This window comes from Lepisosteus oculatus, chromosome 10 (genome assembly GCF_040954835.1).
Source record: "Lepisosteus oculatus isolate fLepOcu1 chromosome 10, fLepOcu1.hap2, whole genome shotgun sequence".
NCBI lineage: Eukaryota > Metazoa > Chordata > Actinopteri > Semionotiformes > Lepisosteidae > Lepisosteus > Lepisosteus oculatus.
Window position 1 is genome coordinate 22,629,175 of NC_090705.1, and position 27,987 is coordinate 22,657,161.

Genomic DNA, 27,987 nt, shown 5'->3' on the forward strand with positions numbered 1-27,987 from the left:
CCTTTAATACTCTGATTCAGACAGTTCTGGCGCTGATACCGTCTATAATCTCACACAGGCAAAACGAGACTTGCCCTGGCTGCTGTGGAACGAGATTTTTCATCGTGAATCCGGTACAAATTGCGAATCCAGTGCCGCAATGAAAAAGTGAAGAAACAGCTGGAACATGGCCTGCCACAGTGACAGTACGAGCGGTCTTGAGCACCACTGTGGTTGTGGTGGTCACTTTGTGAAATATATGCACTGCGTCACCTTTCCCCCCACAAAACTTGCTTTTACTGTAACAGCTGATGTGTAGCACTCCGGCTCGCCTTGGAAATGAGAGCTGCAGTCGGCGGGGAGGGGTTGCCCGAGGAATCCCCGGCAGCCAGGCCGCAGTGCCTTATCTCCGGGCGCTCTCGCTTTCCACAGTGCACTCTGGGCGGACAGCAGAAACGCAAACAGGTTCTGCCGGAGTTTGTCTCCGACTCGCAGCTCAACTGCGTGGGTGGAGTCTCAGTCGGAATTAGGAATGTAGCTCGGCACAGCCGACCAAGGGAGAGTAAAGGGTAAGGACGAAAAGGAAAGAAGAACAGGAAAATAACAGAGAAATTCATACAGAAGGAAAAGCAAGAGGAACATACCTGGAAAGGTGAGAGTGAACCAACTTCGCAATGGGATTTTTTTGTGTGTGCTTTCGGACTGGACAAAACTACAGATGAAGAGTAAGGACGAAAGACATCGATCCCTATGTTAAAAGGCTTGTCTTAAAAGTCTTGCTCTGTTATAACTTGTTCAGTAACTTCATGAATTCTGAAATGGGATAAGGCAGATTTTCGATGGGTTGGCTGCGTGTTCCGTAACACCTAGTTTAGTGTGTAGTGTAGAAGTTTCCTCAGGTGCGATGAGACGATTGTTCAAAGATTGCCTTGTCAACTGTGAGAGGTGCTTTATAAACAGCCATCCCTATTTGGTCATTTATAAGGTGTTTTCATATTTCATACATGGAATTGTGGGGTATTCTATCAGTGAAAGAAAGAAAACCTTAGGATAACTTCGGGAGTTAGCAGTCTCCTGACATTTTTCTCAACGTGCGAACTACGCTCCTGGCAGTCTATATAGATACTTTGCAGTAACACTTAAATGAGGGTGGTTAGGAGCCGCTGGGAGGGTCGCTAGGTGTGCAGAGTTCACTTTTCGCTAATGGTATTATCGGCCCTGGAGATTTTTAGACTGTACAAGGTGAGGGTGTACAGGGGACGCTGCCTGTTACCTCATACCTGTGCGCCCAGCCCCGCGGGCCGCGGAGTGTGGACTCGCCATGGCGCTCGCGCCTTCCCCGGGCGCTTGCAGGATCCTACCGACGCGACGTCAAACCGTGTAAGGTCTCCCAGAGGAGTATCATCGAGATTGGGCACAAGTTCACATCTCAGCCAAGGAATTATTTATTCCCCCCATCACCTACCCTCAAATATTGTGCCTTAAATGAAGAAATGCCTTTCAGAGTGGTAACACATTATGTTTATCCTGTAGTTGAACCATGGGTTATATTAGGCTGTTTAGTTTGACAAATTAGGACCTAAAAATCTTTTGGGAATCAAATCCAGATTTGGCCTTTTCTGGGGGAAATCGTGATGTTGACTGAGGTGTGATTAAAGACTTGAATTGTAATAATAAAACTTGATAATAGGTGTTAACTGTCTAGCTGTGTTCGATGGGTCTGTAATTGTTTTTGGTACATATTACAATTCCCAGTGAACAAATATATACAGCAAAAATGATCAAAAAGCTTTCCCTGTTCTAACAGGATGTTTAAATTTTTCAAATATGATGAAAAGATAAGGAAATATCTTGCTTCATGTTACAAAGTATATTAATAGATTGAATGCTGTTTGTGCTTTGCTTCGCAATGTTATGTTAAGGACTCGTACTGTATTCATTCTAGTCTGTAAAAATACAGTAGTGTAAAATTGATTTCAAGGAAAAATTTGAATAAAATGTTCCATTTCTCCTGATACTATCAGTATATAGTCAGTATCAGTATATTCTGCAATTTCCCTCACGGGATCAATAAAGTATCTATATGAATGCTGTCCTGTAAGTACGAAGTGAGGCCTTTACTTCCTTGTGCATCGTTTTAATATTTCACCAGAAAAGATCACTCTAGAGGTGTGAGAAATAGCACAGCAAGAAGCAGCAATGGAATTTTTCATTCTGGATAAGGACACCTAGAAAGCAAATCTTTTCAGGCCTTTTCCCTTTTTTAAATGGTAAGAGTGTATGCTCAGACACATGCGAAGCAATCACAAATTAATGTCTGTAGTTTCTTTGGATTTGGTAACCCAGATATGTAAAACATAAGAGTGGATAAAAACATGGTTCAAGATGTTTCACTCCCAAGTCAAACGTCCTGAATGCAGGCCTGGCCTGACCTAAAACTGAAATTAAGTGCAAATCTGAGAGTTCATATAGCCATGGAAAAGCGAAATAGATTTTTGTTTTCATTTAAGCTATGTTCTGGAAAGCCCATTGTAATTTTATGGGGATTTTTGAAATAAAAACAGCCTGTATGTTAGAGGATCTGTAGAGAGCCTCTTTAAACGTGGGCCTTGCTGTATTGCTACTGTACAGTATGTTGCGTCGCCTGATATCTTTTGAGATTTGTAAGAGGCGTCTCCTCTGTGCCCCTAACCAAGGTTGTCTCCAGCTTCAGTGTAAACATGAATTTGAATATATACTGAGCTCATTCTGGACCCAAGCTCTCGAGCGTACAGTTTGCCACTTTTGGAAACAATTCTGTCTGCATGCAGTGAGATAAACATCGATCAAAGTACTGCAAGCAGGAAGAAGAGGGGTTTTCTCGAAGTGCACGAGTCCCCACAGCAGCATTTACTATTAAACTGTTGCTGCATGAATCCTACCCTTAGGTTTATTATTGTTTACTTATCTGCTCTTAATGTCCTCTAGGATTCTTTGTTTCATTCTGCTGCATCGTAGACAGCACAATACTCGGTTGTGTGACTTCAAGGCTTTAAATCCGGGGTTTTCTCTGTGTTTCAGTTGTTGTATTTTAACCAGCTTTTCACTGAGTGGGGGAAGAGTTCATGAGCAGGGCGTGCGGCTGCTCATGGCTGAACTGTTTTGTGGAAGTGTGCGTCCATCCACATTTTGGGTACACGTGCTTTGTTTTGTGCCTTAGTTATTCAAATTGTCATTTTAGACCTCCTCCCAGGGTAAACAATGAAATGAAATGGAAGATTTGCTGCAGGAATTTGAATTTGCGTGATTCATCGGTGCTTGCGTTGAAATGAAGAAATAAGAGGTAAACCTCTGCTTTCATCCAGCAGCCTCCTGGCTGGTCTGAATCAAGTTTTTATTTTTCCCCGATTGGATTTGTTATTTTAATTAGGTCATGTATTTGGGATAACCCAGTTCCAAATACACAGGGATAATACGTGCATTAGCTCTTGCCAGTGAATTGCTTTCCGGGTTCTTGGATTCCTGGACACAGAAAGTGATTTGTTGGGGCGTGTCTTTATTCTGAAGGGCAGCAGCAGTTAGAAGGGGTAGTGACTTCTTGCTGAGTCGGCCAGTACTCGAGTGCTTGAGGGGAATGGCTGGTGCCCTTCAGTTGGAAGTTGCAAGATGGAAGTTCTTTGCACTTGCCTGTGTCTGCATGTGTCAGAGGAACGGTTCGCCTAGGGACTGTTTGAGGTTTTTGTCTGTCCCTGATCTGCTGGTGTGTGTTGGTGCCTGTTGTGCCTGCAGCGAAGAGTCAGGGGACAGATGACCCAGGGGAATTATCCTGGACAGTGGGAGACGGCGCTCACTTCCTAGTAGGAAGGAATAGGATCTTAGCTATGTGTTAAATGTGTGCAGTATGTATATCTCAACCACGAACATTATTGCAAAAAGACAGGGTTGCCAGTTTTTCCAGTTCCTTCTTCTGAACTAATTTCCAATTCCAATTCCTGTTTTTCCATTTGCACAATGGGAACTGGTTTGAAGGAGAGAAATAAAAACTGGGTTCATCTTCAGCCCCCCCCCCCCAAAAAAAACAACACCCCTGCACTTTTAATCCACTTGGATGTGGTTAAATCTATACATACAGTACAGTGTTAACTAATTTGGCTCAAATTAAAAGTAGCTGTTACATTGAGGCAAATTGTATTTGCTGAGAGCTCCACTGAACCTTGATTAAATTAAATATTTCACTGCATGTCTATGAAAGTTAGCATATTGTCGCAGGAGCCCAGGGGGAAAATGGATTGTTAGTGCTGCACGTCAGGCTGTGTGAGAGGTGTGCCAGTTGATTTGAGAAAAGAAGAGCCCTGAAGGGTCTGACCCTTTTGTGATGGCAGTGAGATATTTCCCCAAGGAGACCAGGGTTCGATAACCAGCATTGTTTTATCATTTATGGAGAACCCAGCTGCCACCTGCCACCTTTGCGGCTCTGCTTGCAACCATGAAACCCGCAACCGCACACGGGGGAGTGAGGAAACCGCAGAGTGTTTCTCTCGCAGCGAAACAGGCCAGCGTGATCCGGCCCCAGGCAGGCGATTGTCTGTCCTGCACCTACAAAGACTGAGCGTCTCCTTTCTGGAATAGTACCCAAGCGGATAGTAGGAGGAGTTCAGAATAAAAATTCCATTTAAAAGCCCAGGCGTGCTGATTATCCGAGAGCTGCTGAAGGAAAAGCAGCAGATCCCTGCTGCTGATCTTGGAAGTCTGGAAGATCAAGATCTGTTTGCAGATCGTCTGAGCTGTTCGCCCAGACTTTGGCTGCAGTGGAAGACTGGGCCCCAAGTGTCATTGGTGGGATGTGTTGACAGCTCTGTCTCTCCAGGTGCAGTGGGGTCAGAGGTGAAGAGAATCAGAAGGACTTGGTGACCTGCGATTTGAGGGTGACAAGTGTGTTGTTTTGTAGGCAAGTGGCGGAACCGAGTTTGTGGTCTCGGTGATTGGTAGCTGCTTTTCTACATGGTTAGGGGTGTGAGTAGTGAGAAAAGAAGTAAGGATTCTACCAGCTGAAGAAGGAAGCCTTCTAGATATAGCTGAAAAAAGTTAATGCAGTTTATATTTTGGGTCCATCACTGTAAAGTTTCACTGTAGTTTTGTTGTGAGTTTTTCTCTCTTTGTGGCCTGGAAGGATAATGGTGGTATTCTACAAGAGAAATGGGTAAACCTCTAGTACCTGTTCTTCTGGTTAATATATTCAAGATGGTGGATATTAAGTACAGCTTTCACACTTTGGTTTGAAACCTGGATTTAAAAAGTTTTGCTCAAACCTGGATTAGTGCAGGGTCAGGGTGCGCTCCGTTTCATGGGTAAAACGAAGGCAAAATACGTTTTTTGTTCAGGTTTTGACTCTTCGGGTCCTGATTGATTCGTGATCCCCTGCAGGTAGCAAGTGAGACAGGCGGGGCTCTCCCAGTAGCGACCCTGCGTTTGTACCTCAACAGTCGCTGCACAGACACCGGGTACGTCAGGGTGGAGGGGAACAGTGAAACAAAGGGTTCCCACTTCAGCGCTCGGGACTGTCCTGGCCTTGCGAAGCTGCCCTGCACCCTCTGAAGACAGATCTTTCAGTGCAGACCCAGAGCTCCTGCTGCAGTCTGTCTGCATCCAGGTAGAGAGTGGTATTGAGGAACAGGCTGTCTCTGGCGCCACCCCAGAGGGCAGATCAAGAGACCGTTGCCTCGTCCAGTTATTTTGCGAGACAAGAAGCGCCGAACTCCGATGAGACTCCCTCTCTTGCCTCTTCCTTGGTTTGTTTTCTCTCATTCCTAAGGCGCCCGGTCTTGTCGGTGTCAGTGATTCAGCAGTTTGTCAGCTTGGAGTGCTGCAGCGGACGTCCAGGCATGATGAGTCCTGGTGGGAGAGGGGGAACAAGACCCTGCCTGTACCTCCTAACCCCCGACTGCACATCTCCCACAGTGAGGAGAGGCTTTCAGATTAGAACATTTATATATCTATGTAAGTCTAGGAAACTACAGTGAGAAGCATTGAAACTGAAATGTCCTGTCTGACTGACAGGACTGAAGTGTAGAAATTGGAATTTGAAGTTGAAATATTAATGGCAAAGGTGCAGTATGTGCTGGGAGAAGCGACCTCTTGGGCTGAAGGAAGAAGAATGGGGATGTTATTTCGTGACATTTCTGCGGATTAGGATTTCCTGCTTCCTTTGTGGTTGATGTGAAAATAGACCCTGATCTGCCAGGGTCCCCATGTGTCTACTTCTTAGTACCTGAGAGCAGTGTTTACTCTCTAGACTCCTGAGTTTGGAGACTAGAGACTCAGGTGTCTAGCGTGTCTAGGAATGTGGTAGCTCACTGAAACAGGCCCTGTAACCCGCACTCTGAGTAAAGGGTATTAAGAAGCTTTGTGCTGACTAAGCGCAGTCTGGAAATTTGCTGCCTCTATTGGAAGTTGGAACTTTTGAAGGCCATGCAGGTTAATGTTTTTGTCTTTTAATTTTATTTCTTCATCTTTCTGTTTAAAGCTACGAGGGCTAGTTCAGTTAAATATCTAGCCGGTTAGACGAGGCGACATTTCCACACAACTCCACACAGAGCTGCGGAAAGATGTCCCCTTTCAGACAAGTCGAATGGTTGCTCACCCTTGCAATACAAATGTGTTCTTTTATTTGTTGTTTTGGGTTTTCCTCCCTGATGGTTAGAGCCTTTGGAAACATAAGACCTGGTATTTTATAAATGTGAAGTGTTTATTAGCTTGACTTCCAGTGTCTGATTTTAACATCGCACATCCCCACACTTAAAAAAAAAAAACGTTGCAGATTTTTGTTCGATTTGACATTTACTCACTGGCACTTTTTCCTTGAAAGAAAAATAAACCCAGTGATTATTTGTAGCAGAATCTCAGGAAAGAGTAAGAAGCAGGAGAGGTAGAGATAACAGGACTGAGTCCCAAAGCCGCTCTTTCTAACAGGAGCCAGGGCTGTGTCAGGGGGGATCAGCAGTACCGTGTGTGACTGACAGGACTGAAGTGAAGTTGAAATCTCAATGGCAAAGGTGCAGTATGTGCTGGGAGAAGAGACCTCTTGGGCTGAAGGAAGAAGAATGGGGATGTTATTTCGTGACATTTTTGCGGACTAGGATTTTCCTGCTTCCTTTGTGGTTGGTGTGAATAGGTTCATTTCCAAGTAAACAGACCCTGATCTGGCAGGGTCCCCATGTGTCTACTTCTTGGTACCTGAGAGCAGTGTTTACTCTCTAGACTCCAGAGTCGGGAGACTAGAGACTCGAGACTCTGGTGTCTTGAGTGTCTCCATACAACCGTTGCTACTGAGTGGCCAGTTGCTTCCTCCAGAGGGACAGAGGCTGAGAGAGTCTGTCTCTCCTGCTGCAGGGAGGGCAGTGCACAGCGTCAGGACTGCGGGACACTCTTGACGTGGCAGGAGTGGGCTATGCAGGAACTGTCCTTATTGTGGGTGGCGGGTGGCATCCAGCATCAGTGGACAAAGGTTTCTTTCTCGGGGAATTCGCGGGATGCAGGGATCGCCGGCCCAAGACCACGGGGGGCCGAAGGGAAACGTTGATTGAATGAAGCTGGAAGATGGCTCGGTTATTGGTAAAGGAGATCAACTGTTAAAGTATGTTATTTAGCTTTGTGTCATTTAGCTTCATTTAGTGCTAGTCAAATTGTTCTGCTGTGTCTCAGAAGGGAGCTCAGTCTGCTGAGCTAGCTCAGTGTTTGATCCTGAGAAGCACGAGTAATCTGGGAGGCCAGTCCACCACCTTGCCTACGGTTTCTCACGCCAGCACTGGTGAAGAGCTGCTGAAACATTTGTGACCCGAATGTATAAATATTTATATATGCTATATTTGTTGTTTTTTTTAAAATGCTGGAAATCCATTCTGGTACTCTAACTGGTCAGCATAGTGCTGTATCTGTCTGGTGTTGGGCTGAGGAGAATGGATTTGACAAGTGGCACGAATTCTCTATGATTGTACAGCCCAGCTCAGCCTCAGTCCATTCCTGTAGCAGGACGCACCTTCAGTGCAGCTGGTAATGAGGGCATTGGTGTGCAGGTTGGAACTCCATGTTGCATTGGTTTTCACCAGGTGATTAAAGTCAGTGACTGAGATTGGGTGACTCTTATGAGTTGGGTAAGCTGGGAGTTAGCAATATTTTGACCAGTGTGATGACATCTGGGTCTGGATGGCACCCTGGGAACAACATCGCCACCTTTAATATGAACCCAACCAGTATATTTAGTAACACTTAACAACTGGTCATAGGAGACTCATATATGAAAGCAGCTATTACTAAAAAGTACTGTGGTTTCACAGACCCTTATTAGCACTATTCTTGGACTGCCTAATATAAATTATAGTCTTCGAGAACAGCCAATCATGAGACTAGCTCATGACCAGCCCCGCCATGAAACCAGCCCCTCATGTCATATTCAGAAAATGTTTTTCAAATGACCCAGTTCAGAGCTCTTGCATAGTACAGGGAAAATATGCACTAATGTCCCAGAAATAATGATAGCTTTAAGATTTAATCTTTTAGATTTAATGATAGGTTCCTGGTGGACTTCTGTAAAGCTGTGCTACTTTAACGTGGGTTCTGTGCGTGGGGGAATTAAAACCTGTGTTCAACAGCTTTCACCCCTGGACATTCGATGGTTTGTAAGAATAAGAATTTTACATCTTGCATCCTGTTTCCCAGCAGACCTTTAGACTGTGGAAGAAAAAGACGTGCTTGAGTTAATATAATCTGAGGTATATAAATGCAGTATGTGGACTGTGTTTTAAAATTTTGTTGATACCATATGAGGTAGTGTGTTTGAACTAACATCTTAATGTCAGTTTTCGTACACCGGGCATCCAAGTGTTCTAAATTAGAACCTCCCTGGTGCTTTGCCACAACACTGGTCTGATTATTACACAGTACCAAGCAAGAGTGCTCACCTTGAGATGAAAAATGAGCCTGACTTTTGTGAAGAAGCTCCTCAATTCAGATCCAATATTGGTTCCCTACTGGTAAAGACCCAAAGCTTTCTGTGGTGTTTCAGCCAGTTTCAGATTAGTTTAAAGCAGTGAAAGCTGACATCCTGTCTTTATCTAGTCAGGTAGATTCCTGCTTGCCTTCAGGATACAGAATCATGGGTGTGAATCATGGCTACAATGAAGGTCTGTAGTCTGGCTCTAAAAGAGTTGTCAGATCTGCTGAGATTTATAGCTATAATATTGGCGTATCATGAACTTGTTGATGCCATGTCGAGCTAGTCATGTACCTGCTGTTTTTTTTTATACCAAAGAAATAGCCCTGTATACCCCAGGCAGACAGCTGTAGGCAAGCACATTGTTTCAGAAGGTCATTGTGAGTCCGTACACAGAGTGACTCATAATGCTGAATCAACAGGCCTGTGTTTTAGAACTGCGCAGTGTGTACAAATAAACACGCACCTTGGCAATTCACACAGACTCATACACACACCCTAGTGCTCGTGGAATGACAAACAGGGATGCACACGCGGGCAGCCTGATGTGGATTGCGGGCGATAGGGATCTGATTGCCCAATGGCTGGCACTTTGCAAGAGGCTTTCACAGTGGAGACGGATTTGAATGTTTCCATAGTGATGTATACAAGGAAAACACAGCTGTGCAGTGCCAGGATTCAGGCCTGCCCGGCTTGTCTGTTCAGAGTGCTCTTTACCCCACAGTCACAGCACTGAGATTCAGGGTCCCTGATACATGCAAGGGTTTTTGAAAGACGACAAGTGAGGACAATTAAAGGAACAGCACTGAGGCTTCCTGCCAACTTGGGAAATCCCCAGATCGGGAATGTTTCCTGCAGCGTGTTTTAGAACTTTCTATTCGAAAGGTACTGAGATGGAAAGATACATGCTGTAAAAATACCTACAGAGCTTCATAACCGGAGTAGGAAGGGCAGCAATGCAGGGTCCTGTTTACAAGAAGGGGGGGATATTGCACCATCCCCCTGTGCAAGGCGTTTGGAGATTTGTCCAGAAAGATGGAATTGCCGACCTAAGTGTTTCCACCACAAATTGACTCTTGGTGCGAATACTTACCAGTTTATTTTAGCTTCTGAGTTTTCTTTGTAGGTTTTGCTGACACGTCACTTCTCTCACACAGATGAGTTTTCAGCCTGAGCAGTCAGGTTCTGATTTGGAAGATTCACTCCAATCAAGTGTATATATACACATGGTTTGTCATTAAATGAGATGGGACCTAGTGCATTTACTGTAACTTGTGACTGAAAGATTTAACAGAAGATCTTGGTTAACAGTGGGCTTTTAGGACTGACTGGAGCAATCGGAGTTTGTTTGGCTCGGGACACTTCTAATCGTACCTCATTGACAGTATTTACACTTCCTGATACCTCTGCTTTTTAAAAGCACATATCAGAGCTATGCTAAATACCACGAGTGTAAATATTATAGCATATAGGAATTTTTAGGTGTGCGTTACTCAATATTCTTGGAATTTGTCCCTTTGAGATTGCAATTAGTTTGATTAGTTTGCAGAATTTACCCGTTCAACAGGAGTTTAATCAGTGAAATCAAGATCTTCTGATCAGATCAGCAAGTTTGACTGTCCTGACATGATAAAACACCAGGGAATATTTCCACTTTCCTCCAGCTGCAGGGCACTGTGTTTTATCTGCTGTATCTTTTTACCTGTGTCTATGAAACTATTTAAAACGCATACTGGGGATTCACAGAAATGCAGGTCATCAAAAACATTTCCTGTCCTCTTGTTTTGGAGAGAAAAAAATTACTGGCATTAAGTTATGCACCTGGCCTCTCAAGCACAAAAGTTTGTGGGTTTATCTTCCAGTCTGGAGTATGTGTGTTTATTTTCCAGTTTGTCAAAGTCAGAGGCTTAGCTGAGTTGCTAGAGGATTCCATTCACTTCAGAGGAATACATTAAAATTGTGATCTGCTGTGATCATTACTATCGTTGCTTTACTATTAAAATACACTATCTGTTTCAAAGACTACATTTGTACTTTTATGTAGTTTTGAACCCACAGCCTTTCCATAAAGCAGTGGCTGTAGTTAAGCAATGTTTACAATCACAATTTGAGTTGTAAATATCCGGATGCCTTCATCTTAGCTGACTGTGTGTCTGGACTCTTGGAGTAAAGAAGAATGAATAAAGTCGAGGACCAGACTGTGTGGGAGCAATATGCTACAGAACCAGAGATGTATTTTTCTTACACTTGGGGGGGAAAAAGGAAATCCATTTGCTAGTTTATTTAATGGGCTATTCTAAATGTATAACTAATTTGATAGATCCACCTGGTTTAGAAAAGCAGATTGTGTTTCATGTCTTGGCTCTCAGCATCAACCCCATGACCACATGACCAGGAGAGGATAAGGAAGAGGCAGCAGATGCCTCCAGTCCCTCCACCTTCGCCCCACTTGTTTTTTAAGACGTCACAGGTTACACAGCCCCACACTGGAGGCTGAAAAGAGGAAGCTCGATTGTGATTGTGTCGCATCCAGGAGGCTGTGTCTCCAAGAGCAGCGAAACCCTTCACTAACCCTTTGCCCTCCCCTTAGTGGCAACTGTGCACTGCCAATTGGGGAATCCCAGTCGCAGTAGGCTAGTAACTTGATCACAGAGCTCAGCCTGCTCTCCAGAGAAGTCTAATCCACTTGGGAGACCTGTATGTGTGATGGCTTTGTCAGGGTCTGAGTTTTGATGAGCACAGAGCTATCTGCAGCCCTTGCTGTGCTGCAGTGTAGCTGTGTCACTTTCTGAAGTAAAGCTAGACAGAGCTAGTGTTGGGTGGACTCGAGGTGGAAAGTTTATCCAAGGACTAGCTGTACAAAAGCTGCATCTCCCCTCTCTGTTGCCTTGCTCTGTGTAGAATAGCTAACCTTTCTGACAAGTGCATGTTGGGTAGTAAAGTGTTACACCCACCCAGGAACAAGGGTTATAACAATGATCTGCTTTGTTTAACAGCTGGTGATTCCAGTTTAAGAGATTATCAATTGGGATTGCTCTGATTACAATCACTTAAAAACACAAAACAGATATTCTGCTCCTGGTGCTGTGTAGTGTCTTCAGGAAGCACTTCTTTACACAAAGGATTGTGGTGAATTTTGAAACAAAAGTTAGTTAGACAAACTACTAGAAACCTCTAATGAGTTTGCAAACTGTGTTGTTTAGTTTGTCACTATGTAGTTTGGAACTATGCAATTCGGCTTATTAGTAGTTTCACTGGACCAATTTACAAATTCACTTCACAAGGTTTTGGTGATTTAAAGAGACCTATAAAAAAAACAGTTGTTCTCTTCTGATTATCGACTTCATCTCCAGGCAAAAGAATGAGCTAAAACTGTTAATGAGCCAAGGTGTTTTTTTCCTCAGCTGATTTCTGGGAATTTAAGTTGGGTTATGTAGATGATATTTTAATTAAATCTTTTGTGCTTTGAATTGTGCCATCGTGGAGTCTTTGCGTTTCTTGCAATTATCTTTAGTCACACACCCATTGGAAGAGTCATTTGGAGACAGAAACACACCCAAAGCTGTGTTCCGGGACAGAGCGAAAACCTGAGATGGAGTTTCCTTGTGCTTTAGACACCTTTCTCGCAAGATAGCCTAAACCTCTGCCTTTTTACCCTTCTCTGCCTTACATTAAGAGCACATTGTGACTATCCCCGAAATGCATTCCTCATTGCAGTCTTGATCCCAGACAGCCTGTGTCAGTACAGGTTTTCATTCCTTCTCATTTTACAATTTGGCTCTTAAAAAGCTCGATCTGCTCATTACTGGGACACATTTCACAGCTTCTTCCAACTCTGGGGTGCTGCTTTGAAGAGACCTAGAAAGCCTGCAGAGACAGGTCTGGGATTACTCTCCCCTGATTTCGGAGGTGTTTGAAGGTTGTTGTTTTCAGTTCTCTGTGGCTGGGCTTCCCAAACCTAGACGCCCAGGCACTTGCAGGTTTTCAGTCCAGCAGAGTTTCATTACTTAATTGAAGCCTCAACAAGTGGCTCAATTGAAACGTGACTTTATGTCCACTCAAAGATTTGGAATTTTATGATGAAATGTAATCGATAAAGGCAACCGCCACAGAGTCAAACCATTCAAATACATTTTTTATGAAGTCAGTTACCAATTGTGTTTTGTAACCGAGAGCCGGGCTGGAACAAAATACAAACAGGTGTGTGGGCATCGGGGAAAAGGACTATGATTCCTTGGTCTAGACCACAACAATTCCAACAATTACCACATTCATTAATCCAAGGATCTAATCGAACTTGTTCCACACTCCCACAACTCTTTGTGTACAGAAGTGCTTCCTGTTCTCCATTTTAAATGGGCATAGTTTCTACTTGTGTCCTCTGGTTCTCCAGTCAGTAAAATAACCTCTAGTTGGTAAACCACAGAAATGCCAGTTAAATGGGCCCTGGAATAAGTGTAACCAGTAGTATCTGCTTAAGAAGACAGTGTGGTAAAACAGAGTGAAAAGCTCCTTGTTCATAATTAGCATAGTCGCAAGGTTGAAGGCATGTGGCATAATGACAACTGAACCCCGAAAACACATCCATTCCCTTATTTTCCATTTGGAGGTCAGCTCAATCTCACGGACGAATAAGGAACCCATGGAGATCTGTTTTTCACAGTTTATGTAGGTAACCTTGAATGGCATTTTTTACATTTGTTCGTGCTGAGTGCTTGAAGCTCTTGCAGCTTTGTCCACCTGTGAAAAAAAAAGCTGTCCATAGGGTAGGAGTATGGTGCAGCAGGTAGGGCTCTGGACTGCCAGCCCTGGTGGTCACAGGTTCGAATCCCAGGTTGGAAGCTGATGAAGAGGATACTTCATTCACTTCACTTGAGCAAATTCCCTGAATATAGTCATGGGAATGGCCTCCAGGTCATCATTGCAAAGGAGCATTTCTTTGCAGTTGATTTAGCTGGTTAAATAAAAGATCAGTTTTTTAAGGGTGTATATACAGTAGGTGTTTTGAAACCTGCGGCGCCTCGAGAGCTCAGGAAACCTGTTACCTGTTCCAGGCTGGCCAGTTGTTCATCTGGCAGGGTCATTGAGAGCTGAGCTGTAATACAAGCCCGCAGAGACTGGTGCCCACAAGGAGTTCCGGAGGGCTTCCCTGACCCACCTGTTAAAAATTCCATTTGATTTCTTTTTGCTCAACTGTCAGGAGAAAAATCACTTATTGTACAACCTCACAGAGCGTCCCGCAGCTTGCGGGAATACGTTTTGCAAAAGGGTGAGAGCCTAGGTCATTGCAGTCACATCCAGAACAGTTGTCTGTACGGCAGGCTGTAGTGCAGAACTTAATCCGTGTGTAAAGTGTAGAGGTGTTGAGAAAGAGACTTATTTGTAAATGAACAATGATTCAAATCTGTATGTCACAGAGAAGCACAAAGGGCTAATGCAGAGAAGCAGGATATTTGACCAGAGTCATTTTGTTTCTTTAAGTGGCGACGGCAACAGCACCAAGCCTGTGTGCTATAAAACATATAGTGTGTTACATAAAACACCCGTATGACATTTACTGTTATTTGCATGTAATTCTGTAGGATGTACACGTGGCGGTGGTGCAAGTAGATATTGCATTTCTTATACCATGGTTAGATCTGAAGAGATTAGTGTCTGAGTGTGCCATCTGTGAAGGGTGTCGGAGGTAATGTTTATCTGCTGCTTATATGTGGTTCCAGTCTGGATATATATCTGCTCTCTGTGAGATCCGTTGGGAAGCAGTGTTTGAAGAAGACCAGACCATTTGTATCCAAATCCGGCTTTAAACTTCTCCACAACAGTATTACGGACCTGCCTGGTGTGTTCCTTGGTCTTCATGATGCTCTCTGCGCTTTCAACAGAACCTTGAGACTATCACAGAGCAGGTGCATTTATACAGAGACTTGATTACACACAGGTGGATTCTATTTATCACCATCAGTCATTTAGGACAACATTGGATCATTCAGAGATCCTCGCTGAACTTCTGGAGTGAGTTTGCTGCACTGAAAGTAAAGGGGCCGAATAATTTTGCACGCCCCACTTTTCATTTTTTTATTAGTTAAAAAAGTTTCAAAAATCCAATAGATTTCGTTCCACTTCACAATTGTGTCCCACTTGTTGGTGATACTTCACATAAAATAAAAAATTTATATCTTTATGTTTGAAGCCTGAAATGTGGCATAAGGTTGAAAAGTTCAAGGGGGCCGAATACTTTCGCAAGGCACTGTAAGTGCAGCTAGCATCTCCACTACCTTAGGGCCAGATCTGGTTCAGTAGAACACGCAGGCCAGGAGGATAATGCAGGGGGTGAAAAACAGTAAAGAGGACAGTGTGAGCAGCCCTTTTGTCTGTACTCAGGTTTCATATAAATGTTTGCTAGGGTTCGTTATTTCCAGCTACTCCTCAAACAGAACTTTGAGCGGCCTCAACTTGCTAGTTAAGAATTTGTTCCCTTATTATGAGCTATTTTGTGGGAAATAGATTTTCAACACATGATAAACAGACACAGGTTGAAATGACACTCATCTGTATGAGGAAAATATTGTGTGGAGCACCTTTCATCTGGTCTTTGTGTTCGAATCCTTTTCCTCGATGGGCTCAAAGCTGCGCAGGCACTCGAGAGCTGCAGCAGTGACTCTTCTCCGGACAGACTTATTTTTCCTTTACAAAACGCTCCCCGTCTTTCGGTGGGCCTTTTGTGGTTTTAGCAGGGAGCCCCCATCCTGCGGTGAGCGGGACTGGAGACGGGCGCCCCAGCTCCTCGTCCGAGCGCAGCCCAGCTCAGGAGAGGACGGCCCGGCTGGAGCAAGGCCTCGCCGAACCCCAGCACCCGGCTGGTCATCTTCACTGCGGAGGCAGAGGCGGGGAAAAACAGTGCATCTTCCTGCTTCTGTCTGGGGGACCTCTGTGGAGCTAATGACATGCCATATCATAGTTAGGGGGAATTGTGTTCATATAAAAATGCACTAGTGGACGTTTGCTGAGGGAATTGTTGTGCAGACTTTGTCCTTGAAGGCTGTTGTCAGTGCTCTGGTTCAGCTGTCTGCGTTGTCATCTGAAAGTGGTTTGCAGGAAGGAGACGTGGCAAGGAATGAACTCGGTTATTCCATGCGGACCCCAATAGGTGCTGGTGTTGTTTTGGTCAATTACAGAAGGCTGGGCAGTCTTGCATAAATCCAGACAAAAGAGGGGGAAAAGAACTGTTTGGGACGCACAGACATTTTGCTATGAAGCCCAGGCATATAGAAACAATTTTGGAGGTACTAGCCAATAAAAAGGGAGGAATGTGACTTGGGGAGATTCCGGAGTTTTAAAAGGCCAAAAAAAAAGCCTAGAAAAGCACCAGGAAGAATCACCACGTCAGTCGCTGAGGATTTTGGTTGTTGTGGCAGCCTCATGCTCTGCCTGTTCAAAAGACCACACTGCACAAAGTAGGCATTTGATGGGGAAAACAAGTATTTTCTTAAATTAGTTTTCCTTAGAAATATAAAAAGCGAAATCACTGCTCTCTACAAGCAAGAGGCTTCTAAAGAAGGCCAAGAGCCCTCTGGAGTGTGTGGCACACCCCCCTCCACTGTAAATGTACATTACTCCCATCTGGGAGACGCCCCTGTGTCCCCAGGAGTAATGGAAATAGACTCAGAAAATCTTTCACCTCCTCTGCAACTCATTCTCAATGTAAAATTAACCCCCTTATCTCCTGTAAGATGTTCTAAACTTTGTTGGTGATAGTTCGGGTGGGTAGCTGCGTCAGCATGCGTAGGCTGCAAAGGAACAAGTAATAGGTTTATACCATGCTGAAAAAAACCTGAAGAAGTCATTCTCACACCTGAAGAAGGCTCCACGGCCAAAACGTTGTGTTCTCTTTCTTCTTTTTTTCAGCATGGAATAAACCTATTACTTGTTCCTTTGTTGGTGATGTTTGTCTGTTTTTGTGGTATTGTTTTGTTGATCCCTGCTGTAAAATACATTTCCCACGGAGGATCAGAAAGCTTGAACTGAATTGAAAAACGTTGACAATTCTTTTTCCATACTATTGTTTTCTAGCACCGGGGCACGTCCTGGTGTTCCTCTGTTGTGCGATTTCTGAAATGCGGGGAGACGTACCTGCTCTGTGTCCTCACGCTGCTCCTCCATCCCTCCTGTCCCGCAGGCTGAGTCTCCTCCCCCCTCCCTGCTCCCCGCCCCCTCTGGCCTTGCCCTGCCATGGCCCGCCGCTCCCAGAGCTCCTCCCTGGGGGACAACCCCATGGACCCCAGCTACCTGCCACCCCACTACCGCGAGGAGTACCGGCTGGCCATCGACGCGCTGGTGGAGGATGACGTGGAGGGCTACTACGAGTTCCTGCACGGCCAGGATGTGGTGGACTTCCTGGCGCAGCCGGAGATCGAGCACATCAAGCGGACGGTGCTGGCGCCGCGCATGGCGACCCAGCCGGAGTTCTCCTACACGGAGAGCGGGTTTGCAGATCCGGACGGCTCCTCCGATACCTACTGGCCCGTCCACTCGGACCTGGAGGCCCCGGGGCTGGACCTGGGCTGGCCGCACCTGCACAGCTTCATCGGCTCCACGGAGGTCACGACGCTGGTCAACCCCTCCGACCCCAGCATGCCCAGCATCAAGGAGCAGGCACGCCGCCTCATCAAGGAGGCGACGCAGGTGAGCAGACGGGGAGTGAGGACGTCCGTGTGAGCAGCCGAGCACAGGTCACAGGTGAAGGGTAATCACACGAATGTCACAGGTCACAGGTCACAGGTCACAGGTCACAGGTCACAGGTCAGTCACAGGACAAGGGTAATCACGTCTGTCACAGGTCACAGGTCAAGGGTAATCACATGTCTACCAAAGGTCACATGCCACAGGTAATCACAGTCTGCCAAAGGTCATCTCACAGGTTGGGCACAGGTCAAAGGTAATCACAGTCTGTCACACATCAGTCACAAGTCTCATGTGGTCACAGTCTGTAACAGGTCATAGGTGGACACAGGTGGCCACAATCTGTCAAAGCTCCCAGTCTCTCTCGGGTCAGTCGTCACAAGTGGTCGTAGGTCAGTCTCGGGTCACAGGTGGTCATAGTCTTTCAAAGGTCACAGTCTGTCATAGGTCGGACACAGATCAAAGGATGCTGTCTTACATTGAGTAATTGCAGTGCATATCTTGAGTGCATCTTCAGCCTGATCTTCTGTAATCACTCTGAGAAAAAGAGAGCTAAAGTGAAGTGCTTTCATGACATCCTGAATGGTAATGATGGATTTGAATATTTTCCTATGCAGTGATATACCCTGGAGGTTTTATTATATAGGTTTAAATTATATTATTTAACTTCTACAATTACATTTGACATTACATTTAGGGGCATTACAATTAGACTCCAGTCATAATCATGCCTGTGGTTCCTTTTGTTCCATTCGTTACTGATGGGGATTCCAATTGCAACACATCAGTACAGTAAAAGTGACCTTTCTCACGATAGCCATAACCCAGCTCTCATTCCCTATTGGGGGGAGAATAATGCAGTACTTAGAGGCACGATGTGACATTTGTGAAGCTTGCAGTTATAAGGGATGTTCTTTTATAGGGCTCAGAGTAACAGATGGTTAGTCATTAAACATTAAACTTTGAACGAAATCATTTTTCTGTGCCGTTATTTCTAAAGTTCTCCTTTACAATAGTTAATACCAACGGGTATCCTTTAATTAGATGAGTTTGAATGTGTAATTTTCTGTGTACAATCCATAATGAATGACACCCATTTTGAATACTACTGGTGCTTCATAAATCTACCATGTATGAAGAAACATAAGATTTTTTATATTTTCATAAAATATTTTTATGACCTTGCCATGGGTTTTATAACGATGTGGGTCTGGTCTTGTACCTCAGTGGGAAGCTCTGTGTTGTTTGTACTCAAGGCCCGACACAGCCTGGGGCCGGGTTGGAAGAAGGCCTGACTTCAGTTGAGTCAGTGAAAGGCTTTGCGTCAACGCTAGTGCCCCTGCTGCTGGAGCTGTGGGTAGAGGCCTCAACGAGTGAGCAGGGCAGCTCTAAGAACACAATTTTTTTTAAACATTTTAAACCGTGCATAAGCTAGTGCTCTTTGCCAGTACATTTAGCTCCTTGGAATACAAAACTCTTATCAGTATCGTCATTATTATTACAGAATTGTCAAAAAAGTCAATATGCTGTATAGTATTTTGAGAATAAAACTGTACTTATGCAGAGTATTTGTATGGCACTTTCTCACAATGCCAGCACCCATGATTAAAAGGCTGACTGAACACACAGAGGAGATTGTTCCAGACAAGGTGTATGTGAGGAAAGAGAAGCACATAAGGCAATACAGAACAGTACTGAGGACACAAGCAGTGCTTGATGTGAAATTGGATTTATGGAATCAGGGAGCATCTGTACATACTGTGAGAGTGTGGTTCCAAGTGGATACGGTCAGAGTACTTGAGTGAAAGGCTGCTGTGCTGTCTTGTCGCAGGTCATCGCTGTGGTGATGGACATGTTCACCGATGTAGACATCTTCGCCGATCTCCTGGATGCAGCTATGCGCAGGGTACCGGTGTACATCCTGCTGGATGAGCTCAACTCCCACCACTTCATATCCATGGTGACCAACTGCAAGGTCAACCTGGACATGATCCACGTGAGTCCCTTCTGAAACCCCCGGGGGAGGGGAAACCAGTCGCAGGCCTGGTACTACGTGGACACTGCGGGTTAACGATTTTCGTTTTCTAAACCGAAACGGGGCAGGGAAATTAAAAACAACTATTTTTTTGTTGATGCAAGACATTGATTTGAGAACGGACCAGATCTGCCACCCTGACGGCATTTTTCTGTTGGCACAGGTCAGGTTTTGAAGCGTCGAGGTTGGTCTCTCCGTTGTCTCGGGTCACGCACCTCTGTAGAAACAGCTCCGAGTGCACGCTCAGTGATATTTACCGTCTCGCGAGTTGTAGAGCGTCTGGTGTGAAGGGGGAGTGGTGCCCAGGCTGACGGGCCTGTGTCTGTGTCTGTGTTGTAGTCCATGCGGGTGCGGACAGTGGCAGGCACCACTTATTTCTGCCGCACTGGCAAGTCCTTCAAGGGCCAGGTGATGAACCGCTTCCTGCTGGCGGACTGCAGGGCTGTGCTCAGTGGGAACTACAGGTGAGGACGGCTGCTTTTACTTACCAGTGTGTGTGTTTGTTAAAATCCGGTCAGGGTTCCGAAACCCTCACCTCCAGAGGGGAGGCGCTGTTAAACCCGACAGCACTTGGTGTCACACGCAGCCTGTTGACTGGCCAGAAAGGGTCTCAAACTGTCAGGACTGTCGAGAAGAACCTGTCAATCTGGGTTCCTGGCTTGGTGGGATTTCAGCTACCTGTAGATTTAGTTGTATGGCAATGCAAACTGTATTTTTTTATCAAAGCAAGTATCCCAACAATACAGCACTAATTTATTCTAAAAATTAAGACCATAAAGGGCCGAATGGGGTGGTATAAAGGAAAAAGAGAAATGGAATTCTAACATCCTCCATTAATTTTGAAAATCACTGGTTAAAAAAACAGTACTTGCTAGATTAAACAGTGAGGTTGCGGGTGCCATTAGCAACATAATTGATACACATAGCTGTAAAACAGAACTAGCCTGCAAGACAATAGATATATAGCTGTTTCTTATGAGTTTTTTTAATTTTGTGTGCTGAATTCATAATGACATCTAGTGGTTAATGAAAGAAATGGGTCTTTTTAAACCACATGATCAAACCTTATTTACTCCAAGTATTTCCAGTCTTCCAAAGACATCCCTGCTAGATAGAGATGCCAATAACCAACTAAATTGTCAGTGTGAGAGTGCACATGCCCTGCTGTGGTCTGGTGTGTGGTCTAGGGTACAGAAGACCCAGTAGCAGGTGCTCAGGTCCTTACTAAAAATAAGCTGCTTCTCTGCTCATGGAAAACTGCAACAGGAGAAAAATATTACATTGAATCTGTATTTTACACACATTCACAAATAAGTATACAGATCTTCACAATCTTTTTCCACATCATTACTGCATATACATGGCTTCGCAAAAGTATCCACACCTTTTAAACGTTTTCAAATGTCGCTCGATTACGAATGATCCTTCAACACCTTTTTCCAATCTGTATTTTTATTGCAAACTCACATGCTCAAATAGAAAATGTTAAAGACAAAACCAGTTAATTGTCAGCAGATACCTTAAAGACAGTCAAAAACTGAAATACGCTTCTCTCTTGCTCTCTGCAGCTTCATGTGGTCGTTTGAGAAAATTCACCGCTGCATTGCCCACCTCTTCCTGGGGGAGCTAGTAACCACATTTGATGAGGAGTTCAGAATCCTGTATGCCCAGTCCCAACCACTGGTACTGGAAAAGGCTCTGGTGCCTATTTCAGGGGACAGTGGTTACTCCACCTCCCAGTATGGCAATAACAGGGTGCCATCATTCCGAAATCCAAGAGGCTTTCTGCACGTGGAGAGCTCCCGGCACTCTGAGCGTTCTGGATATTCCGATCGGATGGACCTGGACCGGGACATGGTGCCGTTCAGGCGGGAAGACTCTTTCCGCCACCCCCAGGAGCTTGGCCCCATGCAAAACTACAGCAAGAAGTATTCCCAGGCATTAGAGATGGAGAGGTCGTACATGGACCAGGGCAGGTCTTTGATGACCTCCATGAAGATGGAGATGAATGCTTATAAGAGGCACAGCTACGCAGAGGGCACCCATGAGAACTATTCGTCTGCCCGGCAGTTCATGAAGCACCGTGTTATGAACAACCTGGAGGAGATGGAGACTCAGAGCGGCCAGTTCCAGAGGGAGCAGGCCTACCATTGGGGGGGAGGTCCAGGTTCGGGACACGGCATCTATGAGAAAATTCGAAGCAGAGGGTACCAGCACATGGAAGAGTATTCTGATGACCCTCGATACCCCCACGAAATGAGTGAGCATGAACCGCCGGGCATGGGTAGCTACAACCCCATGTTGGATTACATGTCTTCTAACTCCTCTAAGGAGGTTAAGCATGGTTCTGGCAACATGTTGGCTCCTGGGGAGGGTCCTTATGGTCAACTGACAAGAAGACAGAATACAGGTCAGCCGTACGTCTGTCAGAGCTCCCCCACACAACTGCACCCCCCTGACCAGAAACACATGTTCCATGAATCTAGCCTAGACCGGCAGCCACAGGACCCGACTGTCAAGCAGGGCTTGCGGAAATGGAGGGTCAACTCCTATCTCAGCGGCATTGAGGACCCCCCAGAGCAGGGTCTGCAGCAGCCCATTGGGTCTGATGCCTTTGATGAGCCCCCACAAACATCAGAAGGGCCACTGCATGGTCCAGAATCCTCATTACCAAGGTTTACTACAAGAGAGTTCCCTAAGATACCCAGTTTCAAGACTGAGCTCCCACGATATGGCAAGCCGCTCCTGCCCGAAGCTTCACACGGTCCCCAGTCCGGAGAATCAACCTCCACGACAGCGGTCTCGAAAAATACTACAATATCACTAGCCACAGCAGCCGAAGAGACAGAGAGCAGAGAACCCAGAGAAATCAGTATTACTAAGCATGAGTCCTTCCGCAGTAGAATGAACCCCTTGATTCAGAGGAGCTCCAGATTGCGCTCTTCACTCATCTTTAGTTCCTCTAAGTTAGAGCAGCACAGCTCCTTAATGCTAAAAAGTGGACTTAGCCAGAAGGACAACCAGACAGAAGAGGAGGAGACTGATGCCCTAAAGACATCTTCTATTGTTGCTCAGATCCTAGAGAAAAGGCGATCTCTCACAAGGGAACCTTTTGAATTTAACTTGACTGGCAAAGACAGAGACAGACAAAAGACAGAAACAAAAGATCCTCCTCTAGCTGAAGCAGCTAAAGCAGAAGAGCCACCAAAGGTTGCTGCAGTTGAAGAAATGCCAAAGGTTCCTGTACCAGAGAATCCACCAAAGATCACCCTGCCAGTGGAACTTAAACCATCACTCAGCCCAATCCCCCCAACTGACATGAATGATCCAGACAGTAGGCTCAGGTATTTTAAAGAACTAGCTGCCAAACGAAAGGTTTCCAAAATGGCTGCAGATCTTGCCTCTAGGGGTCCAGAACCCGTGACCAAAAAGCCAGACCTCTCTTTGAAATCAGCAGAAACTGTCATCAAAATTCCAGAGATCTCCATAGACCCGCCAGAACCCCAGGCCAAATTACCGGAGCTCCAGCCTCCAGCACCGCAAGAAGTCAAACCGGTGGCTGAGGTTTTGAATAAAGAACCTCAGTCTAAATCGCCCAAACCCTTTCCTTCACCCAAATTCTTCAGAAAAGATCCTTCAAAATCTTCCAAGACACCTGTTCCTCGCATTTTGTCATGTTCTGAGGATATTCTAACAGATGCTACCGACACTCAGAAGAGTGAGCTAAAGAAGGCACGTAGTCTGAGTATCTCGGGCCTGAACACAGGGGAGTCAGTGGAAAAGCTAAACAAGATCCATGGGTCCAATTCTTCCCTGAATATCCTGGATGGAGGTGAAGGGAAGCAGGACACCAAAGCGTTGGATTTCATCAAGAAGCAAACTCAAAAGCTCAAGGGACTTCTTGGACAAAAGAGCGATAAGAAGGGGATGTCCGCCACCTCAGAGGAGAAGGCGGCAGGCCAGACTATGAGGACAGTCCCAGAAGTGTCTGAGGAGCCAGCAGTCAAGACTTCCACAGAATTGGACAGCACAGGCGCGTCCACCCTGGGCGAGAGTGTAAAAGCTACAGAGAGCAAAGAGGAAAAAGCCCCCCATAAGTCTCCACCATCTGCTCCACCTAAAACCAGCCAGACACGTTTCCAAACGTCCACTTCCAATGTGCTCTACAGCAGCAACCTCAGGGATGACACCAAAGTCATCCTGGAGCAGATCTCGGCCAACAGCCAGAAGAACCGGCTGGAGAAGCAGGCCGCTAGCAGCACGGATGATTCCAAGGAGGAGCAAAGCGGCCAGGCTGCCGCTGACAGCGCGGAGTCCTCCAGTCCCGTTGGAGTGTACCAGATAAGGAACCGGTTCCAGCGGCCCCAGGCCAACCCCGAGGAGAGGGACAACCTGCTCAAGAAGATGGAGAGCATGCGGAAGGAGAAGAAGGTCTACAGCCGCTTTGAGGTGTTCTACAAAAACAAGGAGGAGGGGACCAAGACTGCAGACTCAGAGGAGGACGGGAGCACAGGCAAAGCGAAACCGAAATTGGGGCTTTTCAAAAGCAAAAAATAGGGCTGGGGCCGAAAATCCCACAAGAACAGGAGCTCTTGTGGTATACCGATGAAAGGCAGAAGCATTAAAGGGAGGAAAAATTATGCTAGTGAAAAGAGTAATTTATGAAGTTACTTTTACATTGTTTACATTGAATTTTGTAAAAAGCAAAGAATTCAGTCAGTATGATGACATTGTCAGACCTCCCTGCTAAAGAGACTGCCATTAGGATTTGCTTTCAGGGTGACATCCATGTATTTTGCTACATGATGATGACGGGCTGTCTGCTTTGCTCTCTTTGCACTGTGACCTTAGATCTCTGAGGGAAAACTGCAGGGTGGACTCTAGAGTCTAAATTGAGACTGGCCCACTCGGATTTTCGCCTTCTATTTGTTTCAATGTTATTAACTGGATCCCTGAGTAACAAGAATGGCAGAAAAGGTGCTTCTAACTGGCGTCTTGGACTTGAAGCGGCCGACTGAAAACTGCAGCAGTCTCTGTACAAGCACTGAACAAGCGATGTTTTCTCTTTTTTATATAATTCCCTATTTTAAACAAAGTAGTTGTGACACAGTCATTCTATTCTACATCGTTGCATCAAGTGGATGGGAAAAAGGGAGCAAGCTTTTTACCCTTTTATGGGTGGGAAAAATATGGATTTGGGTTCGGCAGCACAAGAAAATCAAGGCCAAACTGGAATTCATCCAGCATGTCTGTCTAAGTACTTTATTAGAATGTTTGTCAGTGGAATGTGAATGCGATTTTATTCCAGAAAGATATTTATACCACTGAACTTCTTCTCGTTTCCAAAGGGATCATCAGCACGATTTATTCTTGCAATGATTTTTTTTTTAATTTTAACTTTGTTTTCCAACTTGTCTTTTTATTCTTGCTCTTCATTCTGCACGTGGAGTGATATTTGTTCCACTTTTAGAAAATGTGATCAAGAAAAAAAATCCTTTAGGATAGGTGACAAAGGGCACACACCTTTGCGAACTGGAGAAAAGTAGCATTTTCTTTACGTGGGCTCTGTTTCAGGCATTTCAGGTGTCTGTTAATATTGTAGTCTTGAATTCAACTTTTGCTAATGTGCAAGGAGCAAGCCCTTAACACAGCAAGCAGAGCCAGGGGTCTCAAGCAGATTTCAGATGGCTTCTGCAGAGGTTCACAAATGCAAGCTGCTTTGTCTCTGCTGATTGGAGGTTTATTGTCCTGCAGGACTGCACGTTTAACACCACCTTGTCTTCCCTGACTATATTCAGCCTTGTTCATCTCAAGAGGCAGATTAGCTACACATAAAATAAATAAAATAACTTCCCTTGTATGTGTAATGAAATATAGCATCCTTTGTAAACTTCTTCCAGCATCATCAGTAAAGAACTATCTTTTCCAGTTGCTTTCAAACTTGGGATTAAAGCTACAATATGGTGAACAGAAAATTCATTAAAACGATTTTGGAGAGTTTGCAGAATAAAGAAAAATGGAGGAGCCACAGTTGCTCCGGTCTGCCTCCAGCATTTCAGATGCATATTTAGTAGTAAGCAGTGGCCAAATATCAGATCCTTGCAGAATATTGTTTTGTTTTGCCCGTTTTATTTTGTTAGGTACTTTAACGCAATTAATTAAGTCTCATCCAAAATGTTTGCTGTATATCTTTTACTGTTTATAACCAAGGAGCTCCGTTCAGGTGATTTATGGGGATTCTGGAAACATTTTCCGTTTTAAACCAAAGACCTTAATATCGATTTGTTACATGGTATTTGTTCTTCTTGCACTCTACCTATTTGTACAGATGCCAAAAGATAAGAATATTATTGATCAATTATTATTGAAATACAGCAAAACCTGAAGTGATACAGCTCCCTTTTCTAAAGTTAGCCACATTTTAGGAACTTATTCTAGATTGTTAGACACAAAAGATTTTCCTAAATTGCACAGTTTCATCAACTATTTGAAAAAAACTTAGAGAAGTAGTCTAGGACTAACTATTGTAAGATAAGCTTATTACTGTATGTCATCTGGGACTAACTACAAAGTATATACTGTATACTTTGTTTTATCTTTAATGTGCCTTACTATACCACTTTGTGTCTTTTTATTTTGTGTATATAATGTAAAAAACTCTTGTGCCTTATTGTGAGTTACTCCTTTCTATGGCTCTCATGTTTTACTATGCCTGGTACAAACTAATTGCCAGAAAGTAATACCAGCGTCCCTCAGACGCTGTAAAGCCCAGCAGAGGAAGATCAATGTGTTACTATTTTATAAACCATGGTTTTAACAGGTTGTTTGTTTGCATATAAACATTTACTCTGTATATGGGTTATCATATATAATAAGAATTACATATAAAATACCTCCTTATATGTCCTTTAATGGCTTTGTTTTACGTTACAGAATGTTATACTGTAATTATTGTATGCAAACTGTAAAAATGGGATGAAACACCACCATCGTTCTTTAACAGTCTATTGCATGTGTGTTATAATATAGTGCTGTAATATAGGCACTACCATTCCTTTTTAAACCCAGTTGTTTGGCTAAATTTAAGGACCAGTGTTTAAGTACCTGATCAGTAATCACTGCATCTGCTTGTAGTAACTTTGAAAAAAGTTGTTATAGAACCAAAAAGTAAAGCAAATATAGTGATTTAAAAAGTTATTGTGATGTAACAGGGATATACATACCCGTACTGAGGAGTCATAATGCTGCACATTAGATTATCAGTTAGCAACTAAATGTTTACTCAAATGTTATAATGTAAACTCAAGATACCATAGGATATAAATAAAGGATCATGTAGCCTTAAAGGTTCAATGGTGTTCTCCACTGCCCTAAAGCTCGGAAAATGTTTCCTTTAGGAGATTTGATTCCAGTGGAAATAGACTATTTGAGGTTGTTAGCTCAAGCCATAATACTGTATTTGTGCCATATTTAGTTACTGTTCATTTTAATTAATAAACCGGGAAGGAAATGATCTGCACAACACCATTTTTAATTCCCATTGGAGTTCAGTGGTGTTGAGGGCACGACACATCTTTGGTACCATATTAAGGAATAACGAATGGTGTTTCAATAACTGTGAACTTGAACTGTTTCTATGAAAGCAAAGATTTTATTTGGACTTATTTTCATTTTATTTATTTTAGATCTGTCCAACTAAGCAATAAAACCATAAACACTGTTATATTCCTCAGACATTAATACCACCTTACCATTTTAAGTGGCATCATAAATTGCAGGGAATTGGTCACTTCCTTTCAAGAACCTTGACACAATTTCAACCTGAACCCAGTTTGCCAAGGCTTTGTGTTAAGAATACTGAGAAAAGACCAGCATCAGAACCTTTAAGCTTGATTCTTGCTTCACCAAGTAAAAACGGCTGAACTGTACACTTATACCGCATTTCCTGGTTGATTTTTAATGTATGATGTTCTCTTACCGCAATGACTCTGTAAATGCCATGGTTTAAATGTAAGTGGGAGAGTTGTATCTAAAAGCACTGTTCTAAAAACGATGAACTGCAATAACTTTGCAGTGGTTTTTGTTTGAATAAAATTGTAAATACTGTAGAAGTAAAAATAAATGTGTGATATTAAGACTATGGGTGTAGGGATTTAGCCAACTCTGGGCAAAATTGAAGCCAGAGCTGCCAAGGTGAACACAAGTGTCATGTTTAGAATAAAACATTCCTATTAAAAACAAACCTCTACCTTGTGACTTTATTTGAAGTACTGCTAAGTGTTAGACTAAAGTAGGGTCTGTACAGTTGTAGTTTGGTGGAGAGAAT

The 27,987-nt window shown here is 44.2% G+C and overlaps 1 protein-coding gene across 1 annotated transcript; it reads left to right on the top strand.

The window, feature by feature from the left end:
- The first annotated feature begins 65 nt into the window (after nt 1-65).
- fam83hb (family with sequence similarity 83 member Hb) lies at nt 66-27,903 on the top strand. Its single transcript, XM_006635740.3, has 5 exons — nt 66-631; nt 17,124-17,629; nt 19,458-19,622; nt 20,001-20,125; nt 21,230-27,903. Exons 2-5 carry the CDS (start codon nt 17,177-17,179, stop codon nt 24,216-24,218), a joined length of 3,732 nt encoding a protein of 1,243 aa, XP_006635803.2. The 5' UTR covers nt 66-631; nt 17,124-17,176; the 3' UTR covers nt 24,219-27,903.
- The last annotated feature ends 84 nt before the right edge of the window (nt 27,904-27,987 follow it).

What these genes read in the sequence shown, in the direction of transcription:
- fam83hb (XM_006635740.3), top strand. Translation starts at nt 17,177, where the DNA reads ATGGCCCGCCGCTCCCAGAGCTCCTCCCTGGGGGACAACCCCATGGAC. An exon ending in TCATCAAGGAGGCGACGCAG is followed by an intron (nt 17,630 to 19,457) that starts GTGAGCAGACGG and finishes GTCTTGTCGCAG; the next exon opens with GTCATCGCTGTGGTGATGGA. An exon ending in TCAACCTGGACATGATCCAC is followed by an intron (nt 19,623 to 20,000) that starts GTGAGTCCCTTC and finishes TCTGTGTTGTAG; the next exon opens with TCCATGCGGGTGCGGACAGT.